Here is an 11,201-nt window from a genome sequence, read left to right on the forward strand (position 1 = left end):
CAAAAAGCTGGGAGGGAACGCAGCTGGGACAGCTGACCCCAGCTGACCAAAGGGATATCCCATACCATATGTTATTGTGTTCAGCCATAAGAGCTGGGGGAAGAAGGAGGGATGTTCAGAGTTACGATGTTTGCCTTCCCAAGTAAGTGTTATGCATGATGGAGAGCCCTGCTTTCCTGGGAATGGCTGAATACCTGCCTGCAGATGGGATGTAGTAAATGAATTCCTTGTTTTGCTTTGCTTGCAGGTACAGCTTCTGCTTTGCTTATTAAACTGTCTCTATCTTAACCCGTGAATTTTCTCACTTTTACCCTTCCAATTCTCTCCTCCATCCCTCTGGAGGGAAGTGAGCGAGCGGCTGTGTGGGGCTGAGCTGCTGGCTGGGGTTAACCCACAATAGCCCTTTTCCTTCCAAAGTGCTTAGAAGTAAAATTGCAAGCTGTGGTCTCAAGTAACACAGTGATTTTACTCTTTCTAATAATGGTAGATCATAATAAGGAAAAAAATACAAAACACAGCAACGTTTTGTATGTAAACACTTGAAATGGATTTATTTTTAAAAAAAATCATTTTTACAGTTGGATCATACAGTATTCTTCTGTACGCCTTAAATTAAAAGCCTCCAGCTTTTAAAAATGCTGCCCAGTACAAAAGTACTAATGTAAAACTGTAGTGCTTATGTATATAAACCAGCACTATACATCACTAAATATCATCCTACATAGTCTCTTTACCAGTTCCAATGAATGGAGAAGACATGGAAGATCAGACTTCATAGTATTTAAGGGCTTCCTTCCCTTTACAGTTCAGTCTTCAGGAGTTTCAGCGCTTTCTGCATATTTGAATACACTAGAAATGAAATATTCATACATGTTATTTTTGTTGCAACTTCCTCTTCCAGCAACTACAAATAGTGTAGAGAAAATGTCATTACTATTAAAGCTTTTGCTCACATTCCTGTTGCTATACGGATACTGATGCAGTGTGCTCTTCCAAGCATGTTGTGAACGTCATCTGTTTAATTTTGACTGGTGAGAACATACATCTTGTTAATGCAAACGCGTAGGCATTTGCAGGGCAGAGATGGGAGCTGTGCAGCAGTGAGGAAGGGCTGTAGCATATGACTCTTCCCTGCTCCCAGAAGGTTTCCTGAACTGGCCCGGCAGGGCTTGTGTGCAAGAGTTCTCACCATTACTTACACCGAACACTGCTGAATTATGCAAGTTCCTACTGAGGTATGCTTTCTTTCAAAACAGAGGGAAGTTTAAGGCTCCAGGGCTCTGCCATCATTCTCTTCACCTCACTGAGTTTAAGTCTAGCATCCTGTTTCATTTTAATCCCGGTTAACTGTCTTTCAGCAAGTACTGACTGCAGGAGTCTGTAATGCCTGGTGTTACTCCTTGTCGCATGAAAAATGCTTTCAGAATATTTCAGGATATGCTACTTACACAATGAAATGTCAGAGGGCTCATATGCATAGAGACGGTTTGAGTATCTTCCAGTAATATCTGCTCTCACAGTCAGGGAAGGATCTGGAAAAAAGGATGAGAGAAGTTGTGGAGGACGGGATTAACCTTCAAGCAGAAGGAAATAAACCTTTTCTGCACTTCTGCTTGCTTGCTAAATGTTTCTGCAATACAAATCTGTTTCCACTAACAACCAAGAGATCGCTCTTCTACACAGTCTCTGACATTGCAATTTTAAGTGTTGTGTTTGCAGGTTTATTAAGAAGGGGATAGGTTTAATTCTGATCAATGTTGATCAGCCTTCCACCCTGTGCCACTGCGTGGTGCCTAAATTAACTCTACAAGCTGAGACTGCTTTCAGGCTACAAATGTTATTAAAAAAAGAAATAATAAAGGAAGACATAATACGGCAGTTGCTTTGGTCTGTTCAAAATGGTTGTCATGACCTAGATTTGTCAAAGTGTTAGTGATACACGTGCAGTATGTGAGGTTACGTATCTCTTCTGGGAGAGGCAATACCTGGATGCATACATGGCCACTAATACGTCTGCAAAACACTAATGCTTTGGAGGGGTTTGTGCAGGTTAGTGGAGCACAGAACCAAGTACTGTGCTTTGGAAATTGGCCCCTGAAGCACCCATCTGGGGCCACTGCTGTTCCTGCGATGTCTGAGATTGTGTTACAAACAGAAACCTGCCATTTTTACAGTATTTCCGGAGATAGGAGGATGAGCAAGGCTGAGCCAGTGCTTAGCCATTCCACTGACTGTGGCATCATGTCATTTCGATGACATGATGGAAGGATTTGCATCATTCGTGGAATCCGTGAGGGAGGAATGCTGGACCTGTGAAGCTTTGAATTGTATCCAACAAAACCAACTGGAAATTTTATATTTCACATGGAAAAAAATCCTGTTGTTAAGCCTGAGGATTTGTGATTCATGGCACACAGCAGGAGCTTTGATCTGAGATCAGCTTTGATGCTCGAGGTACTCACCTATGAACAAAATCCGGGGGACATACTGGCCATCAGGTGAAAGATTCTTGTCTGTGGTTTCATACTTAAAGAAAACAGATAAGGCTCCCAGTCAAAGAGGGTATGTTACATGCATCTTTTTTTTTCTTCATGTACTTTGTGTTATGAAATAGAGCTTAAATAATACATTTTGCAGTTTAAGTAATTCACTGTCTAGGATGCAATCTTTTAACAGCTGAAGCTGCAAATGAATAACATCAGTTAATGTTGCTATTAAACTTTAAATTCACCCATATTTGAGGTTAAGATAGCTACAGATGAAAGACACTTACTACTCAATTGGTTATGCTTCAGCACTGTCCATTTTCCTAGCCAACACTAGCTATTAAACTGACTAATTATAGCTAGAGAAGCCATAATTAAAAATAGAACTTTATTGCTTTCACTTAATGTAGTGTAACTGGGAAACTTACCACAAGGTTCAGGAGAATGAACTTTTCAGCCAACTTCTGTATATCTTTACTTTCAGCAAAGACCTTCTTGAGTGCTAGAGTGGAAATAAATGGGAAAAAAGTAGAATCAAATTGAGAATTCCCAGTTTATAACTGCAGCAAGTGAAGATTTTAAGTTCATTCCTCTGGAAGATGATCAACTCATATTCTGTGGTAAAGAGTAAATATAACGGTAAAAAAAGTCCCTCCTTGCTTCAGATAGCGCATTTGAATTTGAATTTGTCTGCTCGAGCTTGAATTTGAGCATTTGACCCTTTAAACCTCCTAGTCTTCTATTGCAGTTTCTGGCTCCAGTTCTTAAGGCACAGAAAATTCATGGAGGTGTGGGACTTCAGCCCAAGATGTTTGAGAGGATTTTAATACTTGTACAAAGGACTTTTCTGGATTTACTGGAGCTATGGATAGATGCAAAGGTCTTGCTGTGTGGATCAGCTTACAGGAGGAAGGGCCCTTGAGTAAATTCAGAAATACTGGGAGAAGGGTAGTCCCAGTTACCAGAAATCCCACAAAAGCTCAGTTTCAGCCTACTTTGATTGAATCCCTGGCTGGATTCAGTCTCAGTCATCAGTGATACTGAAAGCTGAGTACATCCTTTCCAATACATTACTGTTTTCCACTATTCCTGGTCTTGCTGTTGGCTTTGGCCCATTGCGATGTGAACCAAAACAATATTTGCCACAGGTCAAAACCTGCTGACCCATGCTCATTTCTGTATCCATTCTGTATCATGTAACGCTGAATTACCATTTTTATTTTATTTCTGCGCTTTGGAAAATAGCTATGTGGGCCAGCGATTTGAAGAACACTCTGCGTGCTTGTGCAAGTTAGCATTTCACTAAGGCTTACTCAGCAAGCAGAACGGTGGCTGGGGGTTTTTTTGCTTGCTGCTTTTTTTTTTTTAAGCAGCATTTATCCAGAAACCAAAAACCAGATTTTTGGTTTTTTTCCTTCAGTGCAGAGGGATTACCTTGGCTTTTTTTTTTTTTTTTTAAGCAGCATTTATCCAGAAACCAAAAACCAGATTTTTTTTTTTTTTTCCCCTTCAGTGCAGAGGGATTACCTTGGCTGTGCGGGCATTCATCCAAGTGGTGGATAATCATCAGGGGTTTGTTGCTGGAAAAGAAGAGCCCTCGTTAGGGGCCGGGGAGGCGCGAGGGGAGGCAGAGCAGGGTGCAGGGTGGGGCGCAGAGTGGGGCATGAAGCGGTACCTGTGCTTGGAGCGGAAGAGGGCTTCCTCGTACGTCTGCGTCCAGATGAGCTGGTCTCCCCAGCCTGCGGGGGAAGCACAGGCAGCACGTTATAAGCGGGGCCGGCGGCCAGGGGTTCGCATCCCACCGCCTGCCCGCAGATGCCGAGAAGGGCTTTTACCTCTGGAGAGTGTCTGAGGCAGTTTTGGTTTAACAGTAGTCTCCTTTGTCTCCTTGGCCGCATCCTTTGCCAGAGCACAGGAGACAGCGACGAGCAGCAGGAACATGGACACGTAACTCTTCTCCATGGCTGCTCCTGGAACAGATGAGAGAAACTTCACGTTGTCGTGCCTCCCAAGCTGGTTCTTGCTTTGAGGCACAGAACTGATAAGGACGGGTAGAACGGCAGGTCAAGTCACAAGTATGCAGCAGGGCGAGTCAGGGCCGAAACAAACTGCTCCAGGCAGGGGCCTGGGCTTGGGGGAAAAGTCAAGGAAGTGTGAGGTTTCCTTAGCAAATTGCCACAAAAGAGCTGGCTGCTTTCTACTGCTCTGGTCATGCCGTTAGGCTGTGGTCCTTTAAAGATGCACACTTATGTGTTAGCTTCTCTCTCTTCTTTTTACGTATATTGAATTTGCTCAGCAAAACAACTGAGTTTTGGCAATTTCAAAAATACTGGCAAGTCCTAGTGAGTTCACAGTTCTACCCCAATCTCCCACTGTTACAGTAACCCAGCAGCAGGTGCTGAAAAATTAACTTATCTTGGCTCTTTCTCCATTTTGCAGTGGGAGCAACTCAAATGTCAAAATGTTAAGCTAGGCTTTATAGTGAGACATTGGCATAGGCACAGCTTAATGCTGTTGAAACTTCCAATCCTGTCTTCCCCCTTAAAAGTAGCATCTAGCCCTTAAAACAAGTAGAATCTATAATAAAAAAGAGTGGGGAGGAGCTGCTGTGTGGAACAGCAAGAACTGAAAGGCAGTTTGCTGGTTTAAGCAACTCAAAGCAGAGAGCTTTTCCTGAGCTTGACTCTGGGACATGGAGATGAGACATGTCTGATGGGAAGCTCCTCAGCGTTTCAGCTGGGATGCTTCTTTGAAGGGGGTCACTTTAGCAACGTGACCCTATGTTTTCTCATTAAATTTCCTCCTAGAAACTAGAACACCGATGCAATGGGTACAGTAAGAAAGTCTAAGATATTCCAAAAGCAATACAGTAAATTCAAGAGAGTCATGCAAAAATTACAACAGGCTGACAGTTTTTAAAATTCAGACAATGAAAGTGAAACTCCACAGAAACAGAAGCATTTTTCTGGGTCAGAACTGCAGGAGGAGACATTAGCTGAACTTGCATCAGTGGTACAGTGCTCTTTGCTACTGAGATGTCCAATAGACCTGAAGCATCCAAAAAGTCACTGTTTCAAGGGCATGAAATATGACTTTTACAGACTGCCTTTCTGCCCTAAGAAAAGTCTCCTTGGCAAGGAAGAAAATTGCATAAAGTTAAGTTAAACCCAATGGATTTTCTGGGGTGCCTCAAGAGTTGTTTTGGCTAGAGCTGTATAGTACAAGAAATACTTCTTTTAAAAAAAAAAAAAAAGAAAACAAAGGTATGGGACAATCAGGAAATTAAAGACCAGGCAAATTTTATGCTGTTGCTGATGTAGAATGCTGAAAGCAAAGGCAGAGGAATATTAAACCTCCTCTTTCAAAACTTCACCTCTGGAAGGCTATGTGCACTTTTGCTAAGTTTTCCACTCCCTAAAAAAAACCCCCTCCTCTCCTGGCTCTTTTAACGTGCAAAGCCAACATTTCTCTACGCGTTTTTTTCTTTGCAGCAAACTGTGCTGAACTGTGCCTACGTTGCTGCAGTCTTTTCTTTCCATTGATCGGCTGCCCCAGCCCCAGGTAACCCGGGCTCGCGGCTCCCCCAGGTACTTTCTAAAGCAGCAGGTGTGCCCTGCCTTACCTTGTTTACTCTCCCAGATGCCTGCCAGGGTGCGAAGGTGTTCCCAGTTGCAGTGTGAACGCTGCCTTTCCTACTGCCTATTTATGCACCTTCACACACCCCAACTCCACCCACGAGCTTTGAATTTGAATACTACTTCCAAAGAGCTAAACTTCCCAGTTTTTTTCCCCACCAAAACGTTCAGGGTTAAGTTTGTAATTAAGTAACATTACAGTTTCCTGGCAGACACTGCATCTAAAGCTCAGAGATGTTTCTATAGATTTTTGGGACATTTTTTGAAAGGCGATTTTAGAATGTTGGCAAAGATCCAAGTCCAGGTAAGCTTAAGTCAAGACTCCTGATTTGCCTGAAGAGTGATTCGTCTTTTTTTGATTGGTTGGAAAATCAATACGGGTCGCTGTTCTTTCAGTCCTCTGAAAAAGTTAAATTGATGACTCAGAACTTTAAACGTTAATTAGATAATTAACTATGCACATTATACAGATATATGTGTACGCATGCACTTATAACAGCACTTAGGAAAATTGTAATAAAACCTAAAAGAAAGTTTGTAAAGATCTCCACAGAAATGTATTTGGAAGCTATAACAATAAATTGAGCTCTTAAGTGGAGGCCTAAATAAACATTTAATCCAAATTTCATGTTTAATTAGTTGTGTAGACATTTATTTTTAACTACAACAAGAAAATCAACTATTTTAGGTTTCAGATACACGTATAATACAGTGCAATGCTCAGGAAAATAAGACCTTTTACGGTGGCTGGAAGGCCATCCCTACTGTTGTACTGACTGCAGATGGTCCTTCCTCAGAGGTCAATGTGATTTGCGATTCTGTCCTCAGCAATATATGTTGAAACTACAGTATGTTCTCCTTGGTGCATGCCTCATATATTTCAGTGAGATTAAAATCACATGTTCATGGGCAGTGAACACTTAGCATTACTCAGTCGGGTAGATGAAATCCATCAGATACGGATTTTCCTGTCTGAAAGTCACAGTACTCTCTAATGGCTGCTAACAGCACCCATTTTTTATGACTATACTTAAGAGAATGTAGTACTTTGGATCATGGTTTGGGGGTTTTTTTTTGGTTTTTTTTTTTTTTACTCTTTCATAAATAGTGATTAGGAAAACAAGGTACAGAAGCAAGATGGTGAACTCAAGTGAAAAAAAAAATATTGCTGTTGCTTACAAATGTACAGTAGTACCATGCTTTGCTTAGATGCTTGACTTATTAGAAGGGTGAAACCAAAGCTCCCAGGGAGGTCAGTCATTTTAACTCCTGTTTCTGTATGTTTCATGATAAATGTATGTTTTCCTGTTAAAGAAACAGAATGAGAGAGATTGCATATAGATCTCTGCTCCTCCTCTAGCACTTCTCCCTGAAGATTCAGAGATTTATTTTGTTAGCTTCTATATTGTATATCCAAATCATATCCACTCAGATTTTCTTCTAAAATATATACCAAAATAAGTTTCCAAGATCCATGTTTGGACATGGGAGTGCTCACTTTGGACAATCAGGTTGCATCCTTAATCCACTTCAGTGTAGATGTAGGAGTCCAAAATCAGGTACCCATTTCTGAAATGTCAGCTCAGGCAATTCATAATTGTAATTTAATATGCTTTTGCTGACTGTCTTCTTGGGTCACACCTAATAGCATTTGGTAGTTTTAAAGCCTGTAACAAAAGTTCTAGTTGCTCTCTGGTTATGTGAAGAGATAATGAGCAGGTAGGCTCCCACTCACACACTTTTTGAAAAAAATTGGGTTTTGTCTAATAATGTATTCTCAAAACTAAGCCCCCACCTGCTCCTTGGTCCCTGCCTTAGATGTATTTCCATTTAATTTGCACCTTTGCTTTCTCCCATTTTCAGGAGATGCACTTACCTTAGCCTTTTTCCGCATAGCTTTGTGCTGCTCTGTAACAATTGTTTCCTACAGGAAACTCAATAATTTAAATACAGCTACTCACAGGGGTTTCTTCCCAGTGATCTCAACAGAGGTAGTTGAACATGTCTCCAAACCATCCTCATGCCTTGTTAATGAAAAGAGGGGAGCTCAGCCTTTCCCAGAGATCCCTGCCTGGGTCCTGAGACTGTAGCCAGCCACTGAGCTTCTGGCTGTTTATCAGGGGCTACTTCCTCTGCCTCGGTGACTAAATCCTGCAGGAATTGCCCCAGGAGAGCCTGGAACAAAATAGGACTATCCCAGAAGGTTTTTACTCTTTTGCTATAAAGATCTGGTACACCCCATTACCATTAATATTTAACATCTTTACAGAACCAGTCATTGGATTATTCCTTTAATTTTCATTTCTCTGGTCTGAAGATACCATTGTTCATTATGTTACACATTAATCAGCACAGTGTCAGTTGACTGATGCTATAGCTGTTTTGAAGGCATTTTCTGAAGCACTTCGTTTTTCCTTTTGTTTTGTAATGCGTGAGTTTTAGAATTCAGCCATTTCTCCTAATTTCATAACAAACACGTGCTTCCAAGTCTTGTGATCTGCTGCTCAGAATAAATAGCAAAACTTTACACTGGAGGAATAAAAGCAATGAATGAAATGTATAGTCAGTCCCACACCAGCAATGCTCTGAATCAAAGCCAGAGACAGCCATATCTGGGAGTCAGCGAGCTTCCAGTGCTGTTAAAGTAGTAGTACATTGTTGAAAGTAGAATACATGCATTTGAGAACTGGGCAGACTTCTGTCAATGCTTTAACCACATGAACTGAATAGTAAGTTTTTATCACCTGAAAGCTGCTTGGATGAAATTTGCCTGATAACTTTTCTGGAAAGCCTTTCACCCCAAAATTTAGGAGCTGAGACACCTCTGACACCTATGGCAGAAGCAGGTTGCATTCTATTTCCCTCTCCCCCTGAAATAATTCAAATCCTTATCTTGAAGATTATAGGTAGGTGCTCTCTGGATTGGGATATGGCATGATGATCGATATTCCCAGTCACTCATGTCAAGACTGTTTCTTTTTGTATAGTAGTCGTTTATGCTGGAGCAAATACCAGATGCCAGATACCCCACTTTCCATCTTAGTTGTTGGTCTGTTAGGCAAGAAAGTGATTTTTCTTACATTGGCTCAGGGAACTTTTGCTAATAGATGCAAAGCACTACTAAAGGAGAGACTAGGAAGGACTTGGTATCTTATAAGTGGTCCAGACATTCTCCTGAGAGTTGGAAGACCATGGTTCAACCATTCTCCTCTCTACTTTATATTCGGTACAAAGCCACATTTCAATACAGAGCTGGAAATGCAAAAGTCCAGCAGATTTCTACTGCTGAACACTTAAAGCTGGTAACTGGAGTTCAGGTAAATACCTGCTAAGAATCTGATGATTTGTCTTGAAGGATGATGATTTCTCAAAATATGTCAGCCCAACACTTTCCTCTTTTTTGTTGAATTAATTACTCAATTAACTTGCGGTACCTACAGTTTATTGGTAGTATTTTTCAAATTGGATAGCAGAAGAGATGGTTAGGATTTAAAATATGACATTCTGACCTTTTGATCACTGCTTTCAAAACAAAAGACCAATCCATCAGGATTTTGATGTCTCTGAAGACATTCTTTCTCACTTGCATGTGCACATTTATAATACAGATCACCACCACTTGATATAAATTGGCAAGCTAGAACTCAAGCATGGAACATCCTTTACATAGCTTCAGATAAAGGTGGGGATTTATCATGTGACCAGTTCTTATATTATCTCTGTTTTGAGCTGTGAAGTACTGGGATGTCTGGAAGGCATTGCTGAATGATGTATTTTAAAATCAGTAAGTCATTTGAACACCCATAGTAAATATACTTGCCCTTGTATTGTTTAATGCCCTTTTTCACAACATCAAGGAAACTATCACGATCTGTTACACCAAGGAGTGTCAAGGTTTTCAGCATATATGAAGCTCAATTGTCCAGCTTGTGTTTGGTAAGAGAAAGCCTGATGCTGACAACATTTAGATTTAACTTTTAAATGTTTTGTTCAGTCCCACTGGGAGGCAGTGAATGAGTGAAGAGGGATTGTTTGATGAGAGGGGGTGGGAAGCTGGGGGTGTACCACAGCCTGCAGAGAAGACTGTTTATCTGGTCTTCTTCACCAGGCAAGCTGGTTATGAAAGTTTCCAAAATAACGGATTCCATTCTGGTCATTTTTTGTTGTGGGTTTTTTTTTTTTTTAATTTTTAAATTTTGCATTTTTTATCAATGAGCAGTAAATACATTTGCTCAGTGAAATTCCAGCTGAACCACTGACACAACTGCTTTCTTAGCCCCATTGCTGCTTGTGCACTAATCTCACATTATTTAACATTGCTTTTGCTTTTGGTCCAATATCCTAATCAGCATCACCTCTGCAATGAAGCATATTTGTTCTGCTGAGTTTGTGTTACTGGTAGTGTTGGTCTTTTTCTCCAAGCTAGTGTTGACATCTTCTGGCCTGCATGATGTGCTCCACAGCATCCTCCATCTTCTCCCAAATTATTGACATTGTCTTGGCCTGTGTATTTGTCACAGAATGTGCAGTTTTAGTCAATCACACAGACTGCAGAGGTTTAAGGGACTCCAGCACTGACATTCAGCTGCCTTTCTGCAGCAGGTCTCACAGTTATCATGTCTTGGATATTCCACCATGTCCCCACCATATACACATCACAGTACTGTTTTTTCTCCCTCTACTTCAGTCTGAACTGGATGAGGGTCTTTGCTTGGACAATTCCAGTTGCCTTGTCAAGGTTAAATCTGGGATTTAGCAGTCTCATTTTCTGAGTTAACTCTCCCAGATCCTGAATAAAAAATCTGTTTTTTTATCCAGGCATCAGCCACAAAGTTATAAAACTGACTCCAAATTTAGATCAGTGATAAACTCCTCTATGTTTTCACCTTCCTACCTTCTTTTTTTTTCCTTTTTTTTTTTTTTTGGGGGGGGGGGAGTTTTTTGTCTCCCTCCCTGCCCCCCCCCCCCCCCCCCCCCCGAGTGCAGTACTGTAAATTTCTGTCTAATGTCACAACTAACCTCCTCTACTAAAAATTCAAGAAGTAGGCTGGGCTTGTGTAATCTGTCAAAGAGGAGGAGA

The 11,201-nt window shown here is 41.1% G+C and overlaps 1 protein-coding gene across 1 annotated transcript; it reads right to left on the minus strand.

The window, feature by feature from the left end:
* Positions 1-799: 799 nt before the first annotated feature.
* On the minus strand, positions 800-4,448 carry AGR2 (anterior gradient 2, protein disulphide isomerase family member). Its single transcript, XM_009493566.2, has 7 exons — positions 4,322-4,448; positions 4,162-4,225; positions 4,014-4,066; positions 2,915-2,988; positions 2,463-2,526; positions 1,449-1,532; positions 800-849 (listed from the first exon to the last, which is right to left on the minus strand). The coding sequence occupies exons 1-7, from the start codon at positions 4,446-4,448 to the stop codon at positions 800-802; spliced, it is 516 nt and encodes a 171-aa protein (XP_009491841.1).
* Between the last annotated feature and the right edge of the window lie 6,753 nt (positions 4,449-11,201).

The sequence above is a fragment of the Pelecanus crispus genome, chromosome 2 (genome assembly GCF_030463565.1).
Source record: "Pelecanus crispus isolate bPelCri1 chromosome 2, bPelCri1.pri, whole genome shotgun sequence".
Classification (NCBI taxonomy): domain Eukaryota; kingdom Metazoa; phylum Chordata; class Aves; order Pelecaniformes; family Pelecanidae; genus Pelecanus; species Pelecanus crispus.